General features: G+C 33.7%; 2 protein-coding genes across 2 annotated transcripts; both read right to left on the bottom strand.

The window, feature by feature from the left end:
• Positions 1-10,860: 10,860 nt before the first annotated feature.
• Positions 10,861-11,424, bottom strand: LOC126025809 (keratin-associated protein 13-1-like). The gene has a single exon (XM_049785573.1). It carries the CDS (start codon positions 11,365-11,367, stop codon positions 10,861-10,863), a length of 507 nt encoding a protein of 168 aa, XP_049641530.1. The 5' UTR covers positions 11,368-11,424.
• Positions 11,425-18,911: 7,487 nt separating this feature from the next.
• LOC126025808 (keratin-associated protein 13-1-like) lies at positions 18,912-19,433 on the bottom strand. Its single transcript, XM_049785572.1, has one exon. The coding sequence runs from the start codon at positions 19,416-19,418 to the stop codon at positions 18,912-18,914; it is 507 nt and encodes a 168-aa protein (XP_049641529.1). The 5' UTR covers positions 19,419-19,433.
• Positions 19,434-24,154: the final 4,721 nt, after the last annotated feature.

The raw sequence follows: 24,154 nt of genomic DNA, 5'->3' as shown, positions 1-24,154 counted from the left end.
GACCTCAATATCAGACCTGAAAACTTAAGATATATAGAACAACACGTAGGTAAAACACTCCAGGACATTGAGACTAAAGGCATCTTCAAAGAGGAAACTGAACTCGCCAAGCAACTGAAAGCAGAGATGGGAATATATTAAACTGAGAAGCTTCTGCATCTCAAAAGAAATAGCGCCCAGTATACAAGAGCCACCCACTGAGTGGGAGAAACTATTCACCCAATACCCATCAGACAAGGGGCTAATCTCCAAAATATACAAGGTACTGACAGAAATTTACAAGAAAAGAACATCTAACCCATCAAAAAAATGGGGAGAAGAAATGGACAGACACTTCGACAAAGAAGAAATACAAATGGCCAAAAGACACATGAAAAAATGCTCCACATCACTAATCATCAGGGAAATGCAAATGAAAACAACTATGAGGTACCACCTCACACCCCAGAGATTGGCACACATCACAAAAAATGAGAACAAGCAGTGTTGGTGGGGATGTAGAGATAAAGGAACTCTTATCCACTGCTGCTGGGAATGCCGTCTAGTTCAACCTTTATGGAAAGCGATATGGAGATTTCTCCAAAAACTGGAAATCGAGCTCCCATACGACCCAGCAATACCAATCCTAGGAATATACCCTAGGAACACAAAAATACAATACAAAAATCCCTTCCTTACACCTATATTCATTGCAGCACTATTTACCATAGCAAGACTCTGAAAACAGCCAAGATACCCTTCAACAGATGAATGGCTAAAGAAACTGTGGTACATATACACTATGGAATAATAGGCAGCTGTCAGGAGAGATGAATTCATGAAATTTTCCTATACATGGATGTACATGGAATCTATTATGCTGAGTGAAATAAGTCAGAGAGAGAGAGAGAGAGAGAGAGAGAGAGAGAGAGAGAAAGGCGCAGAATGGTCTCACTCATCTAAGGGTTTTAAGAAAAATGAAAGACATTCTTGCAATAATACTTTTCGTGCACAAAAGAGAAAAGAGCTGGAAGTTACAGCTCACCTCAGGAAGCTCAGCACAAACAGGGATGAGTTTAGTTAGAGAAATAACTACGTTTTGAACTATCCTAATAATGAGAATGTACAAGGGAAATAGGCGGGGGTTGGGTGGGGAGGAGGGAGATTTGGGACATTGGTAATGGGAATGTTGCACTGGTGATGGGTGGTGTTCTTTACATGACTGAAACCCAAACACAATCATGTATGCAATAAAGTTATTTAAAAAAAGAATTTTTCATAGCATATTCTGAGATTTTGTATTTCTTGGTGTAATGTGGTAATATCAATCTTGTCACCTATGATTTGATTTTAAGTGTATTTTTTCTTTTTTATTCTCAGTAAAATCAAGTGTTCATCCATCTTACTAGTTTAAAGACAATGCTTCTTCTTTGGATTTTTTTATTATTTAACTTACTTTAAAAGGTTATTCCTTAATTTGTTTTTACTATTACTTTATTTAATTACTCTAGTTACAAAATAGTTTATGGGAAGCTTCTGTCATTTTAAATACACCACCCTTAAGCAGTGTACTTTTTCTCTCTCCAATGTCCTAGTTTCCTTTATGCTTTTAAACAGGGGAGACTAGAAGAAATGTCAATTCTTAGAGTCTTTGAACTTTCCTCATAGTCTAGCGTAAGGTTTGTCACTCTTATTTATTTTTTCAAAGAATCAGTTCCTGGTTTCATTGATTTTCTAAAACACTTTTATGATTTACATAGTATTTTTCTTTTCAGTCTCATTTTTAATATTTCCCTCCTCCTAATTTTAAGTTTATTTTCTGTTTTTTCTCTAGATTTTTGTGAAATTGATCAGGGCTATTTTTAATGTATTCCTGCATTGCTATGAATTTTCCTTGAAAATTCATATTGCAGCTTTGTAGTATCCAACAGTTTCAGATAGCTTGTACCTTAATTTTCATTAGTTTCAAGGTATCTTTTTATTGCTTCTATGATTTTCTCTTTGATTCAGTTACTATTTAACAGTATTTTATTTTCATTTTGCAAGTGTTGAACATTTTCTCCATCTTACAATGAGTTAAGTTGGACCACTAATGTTTACATGTAAGTAACTATTGGGCTTGAAAGTTTTCTTGGTGCCCCTGTTACATGCATATAAAGTATGTGATATATTCCCCTACTCACATACCTGACCATTCAAGTCTGTCATCGTTTCATCCCTCTATTGCTGCTGTAGCACATGAGACATGTTGGTACAATTGCTGAAGAATTGCGGCATTCCTGTTTAGAGCCTCCATCAACAGAATGATGATCACTGCACTTTCCTGTGTCCTTAAGGTCCCTGTACCCTAATTGCCATTTTATTTTTTAACTCTAACCTTCAACCAACTTCTCTTGAAGTCTTGGCTTGCTTCTCATCAATTTACTGTTTTTGTCTCAAACACTACCTGGAATTTTGACATATGTTAAACTCAGGATTATACCTGTTCTCATATTAATGGGCATAAATACTGTCACTGAAAATGAGTCTTTCATTATATGAAAGAAAAACATGATACTTTCCATTCACTTGTAGATGTATACCTACTAATATCTAAACTGTTGACTAATATGAGTAGAAGTTCTAAAAATTTAAATTGGGGGTATTGTTCATCATATATTTTAATATAAAATCTTATATTTCTCCTTGAATACAGGTCTGGAGGTACAATTCTAAATGTTACTGAAAAAATCTTTAACAAGATGAAAAAGGGCTAAATTATTTCTATGAGGATTCATTTTTCATTCTCAATAGCAATATCTAAGGATCTGGTTAATCATTCTATTCACAACACATCTCATCTGTCTTTTGATTCCACCATATTTCTGAGCATAAAGCAATATCTGTGAGTTTGATCCTATCTTATAGTTTCTAATATGAAAAAATCTTGTACAATAATTTTGATAAAATTTTGCATTCAAGGGATGAGAGGCATCTTTTAGACCTACTGTGATTTATTCAAATACATGTTCCAAAAATTATTTTCCACATACTTCTTCTAAAATATTGATTACTAGAGATCATAAAGTAATGTCTTTATAGAGGACACTTGTTTACTTATAGCTTTGAATGTATTCTGGTCACTGTGCTTATTTAACAAGAGTGCTACGAGACTTAGGGAAGGGTTAAATCAGGTGACTTCTGAAAATTGGGCAAAAAAATGAACTAAGTGTTAAAGCTTTTGAAGATTCATTGTTGTTGTTTTCTTAACCATCAATGCTGTATATATCTGTGAAAGTGCTGTGAAGGGCATGAAGCTGATGTTCAAAGACAAATGGTAAGATATTCTGTGAATTTCAATGTCATCAAAGTAGTAATTACTGAGTCACCCCTGCCATAGGATCACAGAAACAGTTTGAAATAGGGAAGAAGGATCTTCCAGCATGTTTTAGCATTTCATTGAATAAGCAACTGTTCAGTGTGAAAGTATGTTGGATGTCTCTAAAACTGAGAGGGAAAAGGACTATGGAAAGGTGTATGAGTCTTGGAGACTAGAGTATATGTCTTTGTCAAAACAAAAATTGAAGAATTTACTACCTTGTTAGATTGGAAGTACACTTTTTCCAGAAAGCAAGAAAGGAACAACAGGGTGAGAATTTAATTTAGGGTAGGTTTGTTTGAGACAAATGTTGGCTGGAATGTGTTCTATTTTTTCTGGATCTAATGTGAACAGAAATCTAGCACAGGTGCTGAGAAGGTGGACATTAGCTATATTAAAAGAGCAACAAAGTTATAGAGAGAATAGAAACAGATTCAGAAGTATAGTTTCACACATTTGATTAAAAAACTAGTGTTATGGAACATCTGTTCTCTTCCTGGGTTTCGCATATCTTCAGTGCTTGCAAGATTGGACTGAAATTACTAAATCTTATGAAATACTTTGTGAGATTTTATTTATTTATGATCAATTACTTGAAGGAAAACATAGTTAAGTAGTGTAGAAAATGGGATTCTGAGCAATAGGAAGCAGTTTTATAGGAAAATTTGTAGTAGGAGTTGTTTTCTTGTATATTGGCTGATTATTGACTGATTTAATATTCTATACAGTATAAGAAAAAGATACCTTAACAGATAAAGACTGAGAATTAATTTTGCAACTAAAATTAAAGAAGGGGCTTAAAATTGGAATTGTAGTACATGAGGAATTCGATTTTCTTTTTTTTAATTATCTTTATTTAATCACCATGATTACAAATATGATTGTAGTTGTATGATTTTAGTCATGTAAAGAGCACCCCCCTTCACCAGTGCAACATTCACACCACCAGCCTGGGCAGGGAGATGGTACTTGAGGAAAGGTTGGACAAGTGCTTATCAATTTCATGACAAAATCTGGGAAACTGATTTGCTTGCCTAAAGCAAATGAGCCCAGAACTTGCAGGTCCTAGATAGATAGATAGATAAATAGATAGATAGATAGATAGATAGATAGATAGATAGATAGATAGATAGATAGATAGATAGATAGATAGATAGATAGATAGATAGATAGATTTGTTGACATCATCAACTGCCACTGATGTCACAAATGATCACAGGGTGTGGGTGGCCAAAGCCATGGCCCTGGCACTCACAGGCCAACCCCTCACCCAGGGGCCTAGGTTGTATCTCAGAGAGCTGAGAGACATTTCTAGCCCATTCTTCTAGTTCCCTGCCTTGTTCTCTCAGAAATCTATCAATCACCTGAGTCCTCTGGACTCTGATGCCTTATTGGTGTATCCAGTTACCGTCTTTAAAAATCTGAGACATTCAGTCCCTGTATTTTGGCAGAATTCCCCATCTGGACCATATCTGTGTTCAGATCCATTTTTCTATAAACCTTTAATGCCTCACATCTGAACCAGGTCTAAAACCAAAGGATCTCTGACACTAAATTTGTTAATTGACTTCATTAAATGTATTGTTAATGGGCTACAGTGAATAGTGTTATGAATATGTCTTTTTTTTTTTAGGGAATGTTAATGAATGTAGAGAATAGATGGCCGAACTTGAAATTGCTAGGTCATAGGGCAGCTCAATTTAGAGTTTACCAAGAACATTCTAGACTATTTTCCAAGTGATTGGAGCTAACAGTATTTCTACCAGCAGTGGATGAGAGTACTTTATTCACCACATCCCAACCAACACAGATTGTTCTCAGTATTTTTAATATGTGCATTTCTTACTGTGTGAGATAATATTTCATTGTCATTTTTTATTTGTTTTACTTAATTCTAAGGGATGCTGAGTAATTTTTCTGTGCTTATTTTTTGTTTGTTTTTTGACCCATACCTGTCAGTGCTAAGGGGTTACTTCTAACTCTACACTCAAAAATCACCCCTGGCAGGCTCAGGGGAACATATGAGTTGTCAGGAATCAAACCCTTGTTTGTCCCTGGTTGGCCACGTGCAAGGAAAATGCCCTACTGCTGTGCTATCACTCTGACCCCTGCTTATCTTTTCAATAAGAGGCCAATATTATAAAATAGATGATGTCTATTTTCCAGTATTACAGTTAGGAAGATATGAATTCTAATCAAGTATTTCTTGAGGGCAATTGCAAGTCTACCTAGGTACATCTATCTAGTTTGTTAATATTCATGGACATTGTATGATGCTTTCTTGCATCATGGAAGTCAACATAGCTTGGTACATTATAAACTGAGTTTTGGAAATACATATAAAATAATTGATGATGGAAGAAACTAGACTAAGAGTATTTAATTAGAACAGGATTGCTCTAATTGACTACATTAGTATAAAAGATTATTACCTGAATTACATAATACATTGTATATATATCCATGTAATCTAAAACAGTTTTAAAGATGATATTTAGCTATTATTTATAATATATTTTGGACTTTATTATAAAGAATATACACAAGTTTATTGTCAGACTCTCGACATACATGAGTCCTATATCCCTAGCTTCATTATATAGCTCCTTTATAACCTTTTCCATCACCCACTTCTTCCCTGAACACTAAGTAGGAATTTTACAATCTGCTTTGCTCAATTCACTGGACCCTTTCCTTTCATACTTTACTTTCTATCTCATGTTTTTCTATCCATAGTAAGTTTAATCTTAGGCCCTCCATACTTTATTATTATTATTATTATTATTATTATTATTATTATTATTATTTTGCAGTCACTTTATTTTCTTTTCATTCCATATTTGGTGGAGCCTGAGAACAGACCCACAGGTGATACCTGTGCCTGCCTCACCCCTAGTGGTGCTCTTAAAGGAATGGTGTGCTGGGGATGAAAATAAGACCTCATACCTGAACGCATGTATTTTAATTCTTGGTTTACATCCTCATATTTATTTTTACATTTATGTTTACATTCTTGTAAAATGCCGTTTTCTTTATCACATGTTCACTCTGAATAAATATTTTCTTCCACTAGCCTCAAATTGAAGCTAACAATTAATTACAGTTAACTTTCAAGACTGCAATAGTGATAGCATGATCTAATGAGTATGGCAATTTCAATTCAACAATTAACTGTCTATCCTGAGGAGTGTTTGGCTATGAAGTTCTCAGCTTCACAAGGTATGAGAAGGCAAGGATGTTGCTTTAAATGTCTTATAAGCAAATGTATTAATAGTAATGATTACCTAAATAATAAATTTTATATGTGAATAACATCCCTTTCAAATTAAATCTTGCTTGTTAATTAGTATCAGAACAGTTATGCAATATGCAGTCATATATAAACCAGTAAAATAATATTAAACATTTACACTTAATTTTTTACTGTCAATTTGGGACAGGTCTTAGTCACAGCTTTAAGTCCACAAAAGTCGAAAAAGAAGCAAGTGGTTATAAATATTATGCCAATATCTTGTGGAGTACCTTTTTATATTAAAGTATTGTAAAATATTTGTAATTACTGAAGTAAAATAAATGTTCTTTCCATAATAAAATGTATATGAAAATTATGTTTATGATAAAATAAAAATATAATTAAGAATTATTTCCATATTTAACACATATATTACAAAGATAAAATAAAACCAAAACAGATATGTTTAATTTACTGAAAAAAGTAAGTTATCATTAATGCATATTGAATGTAAAAATGTCAAACTAATCTTACAAAAATGAAAAGAGGTTCTATAATTGTAAGATGATCACACAAATAAAGTAGGCAACTCATGAAAACTGGAAGTACATCGAATATTTTTACTTATTTATGACTTAAATAGATAAATTAAAATATAATAGTAGAATAATTATAATTAATTAAACAAGAGGAACATGATAAGGTTTACGAATAAGTTGTCCTATATACTAGAAATGTTTTAAATATACAAAGTCAGTAAATTGTGAAATATGTAGCTTTATCAAGTTGTCAAAATTATTGTGAATCTTAAAAATCCAGTCAAGCAAAAATGTATTGAGTTATTTCTGTTGTGATACCAGGTGCTATCCAGAATAAACCACTAAGACTTGTCTAAAAAGAGCCCTAAATCTTTGTGACTTCATTTCTTGTTATCCTTGTAGTTTCTATTAAAAACAGACCAAAATGACTTTCAGATTTATAAGATATATCTCGAAGGCTTTGTTCATAAAAGACTTTCTCTTCTAAACCCACTTATCTTTTATATAATGTTAATTTATCCCTGTTAAAAACTGTTTCAATGCTCAGGGCTGGTGCACACGCATAATTTTTGGAGAGCTTTATCAGTCAATAAAGAAATCTCTTAAAAAAACAACTGTTTTATGGGAAATTTTGCCTTCTTATTATTTTAGCATCAAGAAGAAATTATATTTCAATATAATTATAATTACATCATAAATTATTTAGTATTTGTTTTTTATTGTTAGTAATTTTTAATTAATATTTTTATTTAAGCATCATGATTACAAAAATGTAGTTGGGTTTCAGTTATAAAAAAAGAACAGGCCCCTTCACCAGTGCAACATTCCTACCACAAATGTCTCACGTTTCTCTCCCATTCCCTGCCTGTATTTGTGACAGGCATTCTATTTCTCTTATTCATTACCATTGTCATGATTGTTATCAGGGTTGTTATTTCTCCAAATGAACTCACCATTCTTTGTGTTGTTTTTTTTATACTTTTGGGACCAATTCTAAGACAAATCATAGTTAAATTTGTATTTTATTATGAGGATATATACACATATACAATCTAATTTAAAAGTCCATAATATTCCAACAGTACGTTTTCAAAAAAAATGCCAAAAAAGAAGAGTAAGATGTGATTGAAATTATTGTGAAAAGTAATATATTCAACAGTATTAATCATTCAAGTCATTCAATCATGTTATAATACATAGTTAAGTGGTATTGTTTTGGCCACCAAATAACTTATTTGGTTGTAATGTCAATAAAAGAAACTAAAAGATTTGAATATTCTTGAACAGACACCTTTCCTTTATCAGATATTGGAAGATTAACAGAAGAAGCCTCAACTTAATAAAATAAAGTTGACTCAAAGAACATAGTTATTTTACACAATTTTTCTGCCTTGCTCATAGTTGTGGCATGACATTTGATGTTGTTATTTTTGTTATTGTTTTGTTTTGGCTGGTATTAAATACCAGACCTACAGGATCAGAAAATTCATGAGAAGCCTTTTCACAGAGGAGTTTTCTATTTATTCTTGGAAATTTTATAAACAAACATTTTTTTATAAAATTTATTTTCTATGTATGTTAGGTATTCCCTGTAAACACATAGCACCAGGACTATTTCCAGAGTATGGTGGAAGAGATGGAGGAGGGAAAGAATGAGGAAGAAGACACAGAGGAGGGAAGGGATGAGAAACATAAATTGCATGGTATGGGCAGTAGGATAAAAATATTACCACTAATTGTTATAGAGTCACTCATGGAATCTTGTAAAGTTTCAGGTAATTTTTATATGCTGCTATCTCCACATGTATATCATAAACAGGTTTTATTTGATGAACGTTGCATCTTCCTATGCTTGTTTTGAGGACACATGCTATCTGTCCTACTCTGATTTATTCCTGATGTTGAATTCAGGCATATTTCTTGGCTAGGAAAAGGAGACCACATTTGGGTCCAAGAAAGAAACAGATTTGCTGTTTGCAAAACTTCATTTATAATTTTTATTTTGTTATATTTTATGATTTTATTTTAATAATATAACATATTCAGCATTTATTTTCTTTTGTAATCTTTTCACCCTTCTAGTTATGTAAAGAGAGTTTAAGAGAATGCCAGAGATACTCATTTTCAGATCTGAATTTTGTTTTCCAAGCATCTTCTCTGTTAATCTCCATTTTAAAATTTCACAGCTATTTAAGATAGTGTCCAATAAAAATTGTATTCTATTAGGAATTGGAAGGTATTATTGCAGAGATAATCTCTAGTTCCTGTCTTTAGTTATTACTCTATATTTTAGAGTTCAAGTATCTAACATTTTATGATATTAAATGTAAGAGAGTAGTGTGAGAAATAAAGGGTACCCACTTTTATTTTAATATTCATCTGTGAGCCCAAGGGATAGCACAGAGGTAGGGCATTTGCATGCACGTAACCAACCCTGGACAGACCCTGATTCAATTCCCAGCATCCCATATGGTTCCGTGAACCTGCTAGGAGCTATTTCTGAGCACACTTCCAGGAGTAACCCTTCAGCACTGCCAAGTATAACCAACTCACCGAAAAATCAATATACACCTGGAATATTAATTTTATTATATTAAAATTGATTTATTTGCACTTAGTGTAAGATTATTTGTTAGACTAAGGTGCAAGTCTATATCTATTGAGCCTAGGTTCTAGACTGGAGCCTGATAACTTATACAAATGGAAATCATTAGAGAAGATTAAAATCTGTATTTTAGCCTTTTAAATATAAATATGTTTTGTATGTTTCATATGCATAGTTCATAGTTGCATATTTCATATTTATAAGTTCATATTTATTAAAATGATCTATGCTTTTGAAATTTCTCTGATAAAATATGTTTAAGATAAATATGAAATTCTGGGCCTGAGTGATAGCACAGCGGTACAGCATGTGCCTTGCGCATGGCTGACCCAGGACGAACCGCGGTTCGATCCTGGCATCCCAGATGGTCTCCCAAGCCAGGAGCAATTTCTGAGTACAGAGCCAGGACTAAGTCCTGAGCATTACTGGGTGTGACCCACCCCCAAATATATATGGAATTCATATTTCTTGTGTGAATAAGAATATTCAAAGGTACTGAGTTATATTCAGTAAAACTTGGTGCCAGGAAATAGAGAGCATCAAAGAAACATATGCTTTAAAAAGAATTATCTTGTTCATCTTTATTTGGAAAATTGTTGCATTTTGATATGACATGAAGATGTTTTTTATTTTTTTTTATTACACATTCTTTCTCATTAGGACATTTTCCCGCTACTCAACACTGTCTCATTCTTTCTCCACTTTCACCTAGTTTTCTCTCATTTCTCTTATTATTCCCCCTCATATTTTTCTAAATAAAACTAGTTTGCTCTACAAATAAAACACAAACAAAAGAACTATGTAAGCTGTATGAAATTAGTGCATATGTCCCAAATGATAAACATCAGAATTTCCATTGATAAAATCATAAGAAACATTTATTCTTATTGATTTGTATTAAATTGACAATATTGACAGCATATTTGTAGAACATGAAGAAAGTTTATTAGGAGAAGTTAATATTCCATCTAATACAGAGAATGGAACTCCACACAATCTATCAACTCTGCAGTTGGAGTCAGAGCAAAAGAAGAAAATATTTGCAAAGGAATATTAGAATACTTTTCATAGAGGCATTGAAGATGTTGGATAATCACAGGACAAATACAGATTGCATTCCTGAGATTTGAGGGCTTTTTTAGAATAATCAGTAAAAGCCAAATGTGCAGAATGGCTGATAGTAAGAGGTATAGAATCTCCTGGAAGGACAGTAGTAAGAATAACAGAATCGATTTCCATAGCTCAGGGAAGGGAAACCACAGACTCCATAGCTTCTGGATCTCAAGCCCTGGGATCCACACCCCAGCGAGTAGCAGCTTCTAGACCCATAGCCCAAGGAGCAGTTGCCACTGGATCTGCAACCCAGAGACCCTGAACAAGTCTCCTGGGGTCTCCAGAGGATCGAGGACCAAGGCTGAAAGCAGGACGTCTGACAGGGACGGGACACCACAAAAGATGTCTGGCACTTGGTGGGTTCACAGATGGTTTCCTGACAGCCTTTGTTGATAGAGGAAGCCACTTGGCAGGTTCTGGGAGAACAGATGTCATTTCTGTTGACCAGGTTGCTGGGATAACAGGAAGACAAGCTTGGACAGTGCCTACAACCACCAAGTGAGCTGGTAGAAAAGTTACCAGAGCAGTAGTTGCTGGACATGTTGATAGGCGATACCAATTTTGTTGAGGTAGAGCAAGGATGAGAAGAATCTGAGTTTGAGTTTTCCCTACTAGACAGAGCCTATATATACTCTCAACAGTGGGTGTGGTGGTTTGTAGGGTTATCCTTTAGGAATTCGTGTCCCTTGTTTCTATATTATAATCTAGTGTCTTTTTAATTATTGTTGACTAATTTTTCACAAATTGAATAATAAACACTCTAATTTGAGCATGAGGCTGCAAAGGCAAGGAACTCCTATGTTAGAAATGTTATGATGGTTTCCACCTCATGCTTATCTCATCCCCAAAAGCAATGTAACTGCATTCTTTTCCTCTTTTCATAAGTTTCATCTGTCTTATACTAGCAATGATGGACAAATCTTAAAAAATAAAATTGCTGATTTCTTTGTCAATTATCAGATCTCTCTTTGACTTCAAAGAGAAACCTTTGGAAGACAGATTTTACTTGTCACTATGTCTCCTCATTAACCAAAAATATTGTTTATTCTCCATTCTGCTACATGGTGTGTCCTGGATCCAAACAAGACCAGAGAAATATATGAGCCAGGACATAATGAATACTGTTTATTTCTAGAACAAGAAAGAAATTGGAAATGATGTGGTAATGTTGTAGCATGATGACATGAAACAGCATGGAGACCAATTTGTACCCTCATAAGAGAGTTAACTCACTCATATGATGATGAAAAGAAACCATTGGTTTTATATTCAGAGTATCAGAAAGGAATCTATGACCCTAACAATATCCTCTCTATAGGAGGTAATTGTGAGTGTTCATTTCACATGACTATAGCAAGTAAATTAATCTTTCTTTACCCTGGGTCCAAAAAATATAGTACTCAATGATGGAGAAGTCTGTCTCCATATGTGATTCCTAAAAGTGAGGGAAATACAACACAGATATTAAGGTTATATTCTTCCTGGGACACAGAGAATATTTCTGAGATTTTTAAGGATCCTAAAAAAATCTAGTATATGTTATTCTTTGGATATTTCCCTTTCTTTTTCTCTTCTCTCTCTTCAAACTTGTCGGACACAAAGCAGTATAATCATGTGATATCATGTATCTAATAATTAATTTTAATTTAATAATTTCACTAAGTTTTTAATTTTGCAGCTCAAAATACTTATATTAGCTCAAATCTAATTTTCAAGAATGTTTTTATTGTTTGAAATTTACAATCTTCTAATCATACTTTGGTTTAGAAGAATAATATGCTTCATGTATGTCTTTCATAATCAGTTAAGTGGTTTCTATTTCTTCAGAAAGAATTTATTTGTGATTCTAAAAGGCTACCAGGATAAAGACATAAGCCTTTTAATTAATTCTGATTCAATTATTGTTTGAGATAATTTAGATTGGGCAACTATCAGTTTGTCTTACTGAGAATTATAATCTGAGAATTATCTCACCTATATGGAATATTTCCCTGAAATCCAGGCCTTTTATAGAATTTGAATTCCAGTTCTGCTTTTCTCCAACTATGGTTTTATGGAAATACTTTTAGCATCTTAGTCACTCATTTTATAAATAACATCTGATGCTTTGAGATTAGTAATTCCTGGTGGTTTATTTCCCTTTATTTCCCTTTGGCTCATAGAATGCCATTGTGGCAAAGAAATCTCTAATGTTTCTAAACAAAAATTAATTACATTTTGTCTTAATTCCAGTTATCTCTCCTATATCTACCTTTCTCTATCTCTTCAAAAATTGTGAAATAATGTTAACTTACTATTTTATATATTTTTGAAAGAAATTATTTCTATTATTAAAATATTTTTTATTTTTCTAACATTGAGTTAATGTTTATTTTTATAAACTGTAAAGAGGAAAGCAAATATGGTTAGAGTAACAGGGTCATTGAATATAAGGATATTGGTGGAGGGTTTGGGACACTGTGGGTAAGGTTGTAACATACATAAAAACAGAAATATTAAAATATAGTAATTATGTGACCTAAACTTAATAAAGTAAAAAAAAACAAGGGTTATTTAAAATTCTTAAAATTCTTTTATAGTAGTTTAAATAGTAGTAAATGACCTATATCAAGATTTAGCAAACTGAAGTCATCATGATAACTCTGGTCATTCTTGTATTTCTAGAGTTTTAGAAGCACCAATACTAAGGGTCCAGAACTGGGCAAAGGGTCCTGCAGAGATATATTTGAATTAAATATCTCTGAAGTGGTTCTGAGGTCTCCTGATCATTGCCTGGGATGGCCAGGATAAAAGGAATAAACACATTTTTTGACCAGTGAATATATTTTTAAGAACACAGAATTTTAAAGCTTCTAATCTATAGTAAAAGATAATATATGTTATTGTTAGCACTTGAAAATGCTTTGAAATTGAAGAACATCTTTAGGTAAGTGCTGGCCTTTGATTGCTTTATCTTCAGCACAAACTGTAAGATAAAATATTACCCCTCACAATATAGGGACAATTTTCTTCCTGAAATGGAAGGTAGTTGCTGAAAGTTTCAAGTAAGGATGAGAGTCACTGAAAACACACTTCAAATTTTAACACTGTCATATTCAAAACCCAACAATCTGGATCTGTAATCAAATGATGAGAAGCCATCGAAACATTATCATTTCATACATGATCAATTGCTCAAAAGAAAAGAAGAAGTGATGGATATCTAAATGAAAAAAAACCAAACCTCTGGGCTTCATTTGGTCTAAGATTAAATAATTTACTCAGCTTTCAAAATTCCTTTTGACATTTCAAAATGTCAAGTTAAGGACAATTGTCAGAGAAATATTCTGTAACAGAGACCAGAGTAACTGAAAACACATTCCCAGTCTCATCTGATAAAGATTTGCTCCAATTTAACTCATAAGATTTGTCTTCATAGTTATTATTTTTATTATTTTAAAAGCATGTAAGAAAATTTTCTTTTGCTTTGTTTGGGGGTCACATCTGGTGACTCTCAGGGGTTATTCCTGGCTATTCACTCAGAAATTGTTCCTAGCTTGGGAGACCAAATGGGATGCCAGGGATTGAACCCAGGTCCATTCTGGGTCAGCTACTTGCAAGGCAAATACCCTACCTCTAAGCTATTTCTCTGGTCTCAGAAAATAGATTTTATATTAAATTAAAGGAGCTTGTGATATTTTTATTTCTTTCCATAATCTCCACTTATTTGACTTCCTAGCTACTCTCCAAAAATTAATTTACAGATTTATTCATTATCCTTTCTACCCAAAAGAAACCTACTTTTTCTTGTAAAAAAGCAGAAAATTTCCCCTTCCTCTAGTGCCCCTCCAAAATGGTACCACTCACTTTCAGAAAAAATGAAGTGTAGTTTAAGAAATAATTTCTAACGTCAAATCAAATCCAGATCCATCATTTTACAAAGAATGTTTTTCCATGAGAAATTGCAATATAGAGTCTTAAAAAATTTAGTTATGTACATGATATGGATAACTAAATTCTCTATCTCCAAACTTTCATCATGCCAAACTGAAATAAATAAATGCAAATATTGTTTTTGAATATTTGTGCTTCAAACAGATAAAATGTAGGATTCATTCAATACTTGACCCACATGCTACTTCACAGAAAATTGGAATTAAATTCTAGTTTTAAAGAAGAATCGTATGTGATTTTTAAGATTTTCTATGTCTATTATTTTTCTCAGATCATTTCTTGTTAATTTCTGCTTCTTTACAAATTCCTGTGAATTTCATTGAGAAAAAGCAATATATTTAATGTGATTTTAAATCTATTATACCACACTGAAAGCTTAATGATTTGAACCTCAGTCCTAGGTTCTTTTGAGGAAATCAGGGCAACCTAAATGATGTCTGATTTACTAGAGCTGAACGCAGCAGTGCTGGGTACAATTAGTAGGTACAATTGGTGCTGTGGAAGGAATTTTAGACTTGCCCATGCAATGCATGTATTCAATCCTTTGAGTTATTTCCCAGCCCACAACACAAACAATGTGTGTTTTATTTAATATTATATATAATAACATATTATGCAAATGAATAGAATGAAGTTGCCTATATTCTCAAAATATGACCTCTAGAGTTTTTTCAGCTTTTAATCTAATTAAGAAGAGACAATAAAGTGAATAAAGTTAAGGTGAGAAAAGAAAAATTTAAATAATACAGTAAATAATGCAGAGAGATGAAAGAGATAGATATAGAGACTAGAATAGCTGAAATGAAATGTAGAAACAGAAAGAGAAAGGAGATATTGACAGATCAACGTATATGTGGAGCAGTAAACGGATCCTAGAAAGTTCACATTTAGGCAAAAGGATGTAAACATTGAAAATCTAGAGACATTTAAATTTTAGATATGTGTAAGAGAGGTTACATAAAGCTGTTTGTTTGAAGCATGTAGCTGATTTCTGTCCTGAATACTTCCAGGAATGATTCCACAACAAAGAACTCTGAGAACATCTTGAGTACTGCCAGGTATGACCTATAAACAACCACCTTTTAGATATTTAAGAAATTTGCAACTCTTTATGAAGGTCATAGTGTTGCAAATAAAAAGTGAGTTGGAAAAAACATAGAATACATTAACTATACAAATAGTAAATAAGAGGAACATTAATTTCAAAATTAATTAGCTCAACTAATGTGAGAAAGAAAGTAGACTACCTTTAAAATATAATTAAAACTGAAATATGAATTACTTAGTCACTTAAACAATATAGTCAAGGGGCCAGAGTGATAGCACAGTGATAGGGTGTTTGCCTTGCATGCTACCGACCTAGGATGGACCCAGGTTCAATACCCGGCATCCCATATAGTCCCCTTTGCTTGTCAGGAGCGATTTCTGAGCACAGAGCCAGGAAAAATAAATAAATAAATAAATAAATAAATAAATAAATAAATAAATAAATAAAAACTAAATCATATATATGTATATATAGTGAAAAAATGAAAGCAAATAAATGACCTAGAAAAATACTAGGATTAGGGAACATGCTTTAAAATAGAATACTGTTCCAATCAATAAAAATTAAGAAGTTCTAACTGGAGAATTACACTAATTACACTTATTACAGAAATACACTAAACTTTTAGCATATACTAAAAGTTGTTAGTTAGGGAGAGAAAAATTATTTGTTTGACTAAGGGGAAAACACTAATGCGATAGCTGGGTGTTCTTCACTCAGATATTCAAAATATCCCTGCCAATAAACAGACATGCCATTTTTTTAGGTGTCAATTACTTATAATCAAACAGAGTAAATAGAGTAGAAATATTTTCTAGAAAACAAATAGACAAAACATTATCTGATATATCAGTATTATTATCCCAAGTCATAACTTTTGAGTAGCTGTCTCTACATCAAAATCAAAAATTGAAATGGAATCTTTCACACTATGATCTACAAGTTGAGTTAACTCATAAATACTGTGGATAACAAATGTATGTGCTAAAATATATGATAGATATTTGTTGTTAAGAAGCACAAAATAGGGGTCGGAGAGATAGCACAGTGGTGTTTGCCTTGCAAGCAGCAGACCCAGTACCTAAGGTGGTTGGTTCAAATCCCAGCATCCCATATGGTTCCCCGTGCCTGCCAGGAGCTATTTCTGAGCAGATAGCCAGGAGTAACCCCTGAGCACCGCTGGGTGTGCCCCCCCAACAAAAAATTAAAAAAAAAAATAAGTACAAATTATACAAATACAGGTCCCAGTAGGGTGATTGCCCTGCACGCAGCTGACCCAGGATGGACCTCGGTTCAATACCGGGCATCCTATATGGTCCCCCAAGCCAGGAGTGATTTATGAGCACATAGCCAGGAGTAATTTCTGAGCGGCACCGGTGTGGTCCAAATACATGTATATATATACATATATATATATGTATATATATACATACATACATACATACATTTTTGGAAGTCATACTAAGTTAGTTAAAGGCTAATATTTTATAAGAAACACACTATTTTTCATTTGGAAAATATTTTTCTCGATAATATCAATGGTAATACATACTATTTCACTAAATTCATTTGATGCATAAATTATCTTAATATTTTGCATAATTAGTATTTATTATGTACATATCTAAAAATACTCAGACAGCATTCAGGGAGGAATATGGTGGGATTATCACAGAATAAAATGTTCTGTAAAGGAAGAGTTCTGTAGCAAAAGACATCAAATTCAGGGTTTTGCTTTAATGAATTATTATAATGAAGGAAGAAGAATACATCAATCTCATTTTTGTTTTCTGGGCTACACCCTTTATGATGTTCAGGAGTTAATTCTGGCTCTGTACTCAGTAATCACTCAGAGAACCATATGGAATGCAGGAGATTGGATCTGGGTCAGTAGCATGCAAGGCAAATGCCATGCTCTCTGTACTGTTGTTCTGGCCTCAAATACAACAAATTTATCAATATTTTATCCTAATATTTCCCATAATTACATCTTTAAAAAGGAGGTTGAAGCTTTCCTTTTGATAATCTAATCTGATATTTTATGTATTGAAACATTAAGTCATTTTTATGTTTTTATATTATAAAATAAAATTTTGAATTGAAATATTCTAGAAGAGTGAACAGTATAGAATATGGTAAATATGGATGACAAAATACTAAAGTATTTACAAATGCTATAAATCTGAATTATTTTATTTGAATGGCATTTCAATTAACAAATCTTAATTTTAAAATAAGTTAGAAAAGAAATGCATCTTATGTTACCTTTTATTTTTTATTCTTCCATTCACCTCAGTAAATTTATATTCTTTTGACTCTATTAAGTTCAAATTGACCTGGTCTCCACTTGGTCCTCTTCTCCAGTTCACTGTAAAATTTCCCTTGCTTCAAACACTTGCTCAAGACTCCCTCTTATCAAACTTCTGGCTCTTTTTTTTTCTTTCGAGTTTCCCTAGTTTTTATATTTTTTTTCTCATCTCTTTTTCTCTTTCCCATCATATTCTCTGAATACCCTACATTGCTTTACAAATAAAATAAATATAATAAATAATTATCTAACTATCTAAACCAATGGTCCTCAAACTATGGCCCGCGGGCCACATATTGTATTTATTCCCATTTTGTTTCTTCACTTCTAAATAAGATATATGCAGTGTGCATAGAAATTTGTTCATAATTTTCGTTTTTACTATAATCTGACCCTCCAACAGTCTGAAGGACAGTGAACTGGCCCCCTGTTTAAAAAGTTTGAGGACCCCTGATCTAAACTGTATAACATAGGGCCTATGTCCCAAATGCTGGACATCCCAAAGTTCATCAACAAAAATAGGAACAAAATGTGACCATATTGATTTGTATATAATTGACAACATTGACAGCATATATGGATAGCAGGATGAAACTTCATTGGAGAAATTTTTTTCTGTCTATTACATTGAATGTAACAACATACACGCCATTAAGAATGCAGTTGGGGTCAGAGAGCAAAAGAAGAAAATATTCGCAAGGGAGTATTATAATAATTTCAGAGAAGGCATCGAAGACATTGTATAATCACAGGACAAAGACTGCATTCCTGAGATATGATGGCTTTTTTAGAATAATCAGTAAAAGCCAAATGTGCAGAATGGCTGATAGTAAGATGAATAGAGTCTTCTGGAAGGACAGTAGAAAGAACGACAGAATCGATCTTCATAGCGAAGGGAAGGGAAACTACAGACTCCATAGCTTCTGGATCTCAAGCCCTGGAATCCACATCCCAGTGAGTAGCAGCTTCTAGACCCATAGCCCAGGGAGCAGCTGCTGCTGGGTCTGCAGTTCAGGGACCCTGTGTAAGTGTCGCAGGGGCTGCAGAGGAACGTGGACCTTGGCTGAAAGCAGGACGTCTGGCAGGGACGCGACACCACAATGGACCTCTGGCACCTGGTGGGCTCACAGGTGGTCTCGCCACAGCCAGTGTAGAGAGATGATCCTAGTTGGCTGGTGCTGGGAGAGCAGATGTCAGTGCTGTAGACCAGGTTGCTGGGAGAACAGGGAAATAAGCTTGAACAGCGCCTAGATCCCCCACGGGAGCTGGTGGAGAAGCTTCCAGAGCAGCAGTTGCTGGACATGTTGATGGGCGATATCAATTTTGTTGAGGTAGAGCGAGGATGAGAAGAATCTGAGTTTGAGTTTTCCCTTCTAGACAGAGCCTATATATACTCTCAACAGTGGGTGTGGTGGTTTGCAGAGTTATTCCTTAGGTATTTGTGTCCCTTATTTATATATTATAATCTAGTAAGTGTCTCTTTAATTGTTGCCTAGTTTTTCATAAATTGAATTATGGGCACTCTAATTTGAGTATGAGGCCACAAGGACAAGGATCTCCTCCTATGTTAGAAATGTTATGATGGTTTCCACCTCATGCTTATCTCATCCCTGACAGCAATGTAACTGCATTCTTTTCCTCTTGTAATAAGTTCCATCTGTCCTAATTCTAACAATGATGGACAAATCGTTTCCCCTAAGTGACAGGAAAAAATAAAACTGCTGATTTTGTTGTCAATAGACAGAGTCTCCACTGGACTTCAATAAGCAACCTTAAGAAAATAAATTTTACTGTCACCATGTTTGCTAATTACCAAAACTATTGTGTGTCTTCTCCATTCTGCTACATAGTGTGTCCTAAATCCAACCAGGAGAAGAGAAAATGTGAGACAAGACACATAGAATACTGTTTATGTACAGAACTAGAGAGAAATTGGACAATGATTTTGGTAACATTGTGGCATGCAGACAGAGAAGAACTTATAGACCAAGGTGTATCTAGAGATGAAGGCAAGAAACCATTGGATTTAATATTTAGAGTATCAGAAAGAAGTCTATGACTCTAAGATAATTTCATCTCTCTAGGAGGCAGTTCTGAGGTTTTATTTCTCAACTATTAATAGACTCCAGCTATTAGAAGCTTCTTTTGCCCTTGGTCCAAAAAATAGCACTCGATGAAGAAGGCTGTTTCCATGTGAGATACCTGAAAGTGAAGGAATACAGTAGAGATATCAAGGAGCTTCATTTCTGGAACACAGAAAAATAATCTGAGATTCTCCAAGGACCCTAAAAGCTATCTAGTATGTGTTTCTGACTTGGATATTTTTTCTTTTCTCTCTTTTTTAAACTTGCTTGCAACAAACCATTATAATCATGTGAAACACATATATGATAATTTTATGAATATGGTAATCATTTTACAAAATTTATTTTTGGGGACTTGAATTGACACCTTTATTAGCTAGATACAATTTTTCTGGGATGTTTTCATTGTTTCACACTCTTTCCTATTCTTATTTTGACTTTAAATAATAATATATTTTTCATAATAATTTAGGTGGCTTATATTTCTTCAGAAAGGATTTATATGTTTGTCTAGTGTCTACCAGGATAAAGACATATGCCTTGTAGATAATTTTTCATTTTTCTACATAATTTTATGGTTTAATTTTGACTTGGCTAACTATTAGAAATGAAATATTATTCTGAGAATTGTGTCTTCTACATATGAATTAATTCCCAATACTTTAGGCTTTTGATATACTCTAAATTCCAGTTTTGATTCTCTTCCCTATGATTTTATGAAAATACATGTAGCCTCTTAGTTATTAATTTTAAAACCAGGCAATCTCAGGTATTAGTAATTCATGGTGGTTTATTTCTCTTGATTTCCCTCTGGCTCATAGAATGTCATTGCAACAATGAAATCTCTAAAGCTTCCAAACAGAGAAAAATTACATTTTGTAATTTTTTGTAATCTCCAGCTTTTCTCTCCTTCTCACTTTCTTTCTTACTCTATCTTGTCTCTGTCTCTGTCTCTCTATTTTGCCATCTGTTACTCTCACATTCTCTCAGGAAAATGGTCAGTATATAACTAATTTTAAATTATATTTAAATAATTTTAAACAACTTAATTTTGAACTGAGCAGATGGAATGGAAATAAATGCTTAGGTACAGGGAAAGGGCTATTTGATCTAAAGCATAAGATTATTGGTGGAAGGTTTGGGGCACATTGGTAGTAATGATCTATGTACTGATCTATGTACTGATGTACAATAATGTACATCAAAAAAAAGTTCTGTGACTGAAACCCAACTATGAACTTTTTTTATAACCATGGTGCTTAAAGAAATTATTATCAAAAATCGCACAAATATAAAAAACTGGTAAACTTGTAATCTAAACTGTAATAAAGTTAAAAAAGGGTTATTTAAACATCTTTCATAGTAGTTTAAATCGTAGCAACTGATACATAACAAGGTATAGGAAACTAGAGCATTTTTCTGAGGGCAGAGCCACGAGTAATTCCTGAGCATCACAGGGTGTGAACCAACCCCCGAAAAAAGATAATATAGTTTATTTCTAATAATTGATAATATATGAAATGGAAGAATGTCTTTATGTATGTACTGGCTTTTGATTATTGTGAATCCAGCCTAATAGATGATTCTTTAAATTAATGCACCTCACCTGATAGGGATACAGTTCTTCCTAAAGTGGATGTTAGATACTTAAAGTTTTAACTATCAATCAGATTAAGTCAAAACTCACTTTAGATTTTGACATTATTGTATTCAAAACCCAATCACTTGGATCTACAACATAATGATGAGAAGCAAGTGAAACATCATCATTTTATATACATATTTTATATACATATATTTTATATGTGAAAAATTGCTTGAATAAAAAAAAGTGATGTGATAGCATTATGATAAATCCAAACCCATGGGCTTTACTTGTCTAAGATTAGATAATTCCGACTTCTTTTTTAAGATTATATAAATGATGTAGTTGAATGAAGCATTCCAAATTCCCAGAAAGCCAGAGAAGGACGTTTGTCAGAGAAGTATTCTGCACAGAGACCAAAGGAGGTAAAGACAAGACATCTCCAAATCTTGCTTAATAAATTAAACTCCCATTGGACTAATGATTTCTGTGTTCATGATTATTATTTGGAATGTTTTAAAAATCATGTAAGAATAGGGCCGGCAAGGTGGCGCTAGAGGTAAGGTGTCTTCCTTGCAAGCGCTAGCCAAGGAAGGACCGCGGTTTGATCCCCCGGTGTCCCATATGGTCCCCCCAAGCCAGGGGCAATTTCTGAGTGCTTAGCCAGGAGTAACCCCTGAGCATCAAACGGATGTGGCCCGGAAAACAAACAAACAAACAAAAATCCTGTAAGAAAATAGGTATTAAAGATGCATGTACTATTTTGATCTTGTTCTATAATCACCATATTTATTTGATCTTTAAGCACCTTTTCAAACATTTTCTTATTTTAATAACTTTTCCTCCACCCAACAGAAATTTGCCTTTTTCTAAAGGACCATCAGTGCAGATTAATGCTTAACTAATTCTCCCATCTTTTAGTGCTGCCCCCTAAAGGTAGTTATTATCTGCTTTGAGAAACAATAAATGGGTGTAGTTTGAGCAATGATTACCAACATCAATTCAATTCCATATCCATCATTTCACAAAGTTAGAATGTTTATCATGAGAAAATGCAATATAGGGTCATCAGAAAATTTTAAATATTCAAATGATATGGCTAACTAAATACTCTAAATCTCCAGAACTTTCATCATACTTAACTGAAATGTTTCCATAGATCAGTACAAATATTGTTTCTAAGATTTGTGCTTCAAACACAGAAAATATAGGATAATTTTGAATCTTGATACACATGCTACTTAACAAACTATGGAAAGTAAATTCTAGTTTAAAGAAGATTCACCTTTTCAGCTTTTTGGATTGGTTACTCTTTTTTTATCTTTCCTCAGATCACTTTTTCTTGCTAGTCTACTTTATGTTACTTTGCAAATTCCCATGTATTTCATTGAGAATGGATTGAGGCTCAATTCCCATGTTTTTCTAAGGACATCAAGGCCACAAACTGATGTCAGAGGTTACTAGAGGTGAACCCACAGTGCTGGAAGATGGGCCATCTGGTGCTGTGGAAGGAACTTTAGATTTGCCCAGGCCAGGCATGTGCTCAGACACTTTGAGTTATTTCCTGGCCAACAATACAAAAATGAATGTTTTTATTTGATACCGAATATTATGCAAATGAATAGGGAAGATGCCTGTATACTCAAAATATGACAAGTCTATAGTTTTTTCAGCTTTTAATCTACAATTAAGTAAAGACAACAAAATAATTAAAAGAAATCTGAGGGAAAATCTACACCCGCCCAGTGATTCCCGACTGTGAGTGTTGCCTGTGTGTGTTTTTCCACTGTCCTGTCTCCGCCTCTTGGGAGTGGGCTGAAAAGGGCCCAGAAATAGCACTCCCAGAGGCTCACCCAAGGGCTGGAGTGCCAAAAAACTGTGACGGACCATGAAAACTGGCTATCCACAGTATTCTGCAGAAAGGAAGGTTGCCTGTTTGTGATATCAGGCTGGAAAAATCTACGCCTGCCCAGTGATTCCCGACTGTGAGTGTTGCCTGTGTGTGTTTTTTCACTGTCCTGTCTCCAAAACCTCTTGGGAGTGGGCTGAAAAGAGCCCAGAAAAATAGCACTCCCAGACACCCCAAGACACATCCTTATTACAATGACAAATCCCACAGATAGATATAAAATACTGAAAGCATCAAGATCAAAAAAGAAAATTATTTTCAAAGGAGCATCCTTAAGACTTACAGCAGACATGTCACAAGAAACTCTCAAGGCCAGAAGACAGTGGTGGGATATTGTGACAAGACTGAATGAAATAAATGCCTCACTGAGAATACTGTGCCTTGCCCGACTCAAGTTCAGGTTTGAAGGAAGGATACATAGCTTCATGGATAAACAACAGCTCAGAAACTTCATAGATGAA

Source organism: Suncus etruscus, chromosome 13 (genome assembly GCF_024139225.1).
Source record: "Suncus etruscus isolate mSunEtr1 chromosome 13, mSunEtr1.pri.cur, whole genome shotgun sequence".
In the NCBI taxonomy this organism is placed as follows: Eukaryota; Metazoa; Chordata; class Mammalia; order Eulipotyphla; family Soricidae; genus Suncus; species Suncus etruscus.
This window is presented reverse-complemented; position numbering and strand designations above follow the sequence as displayed.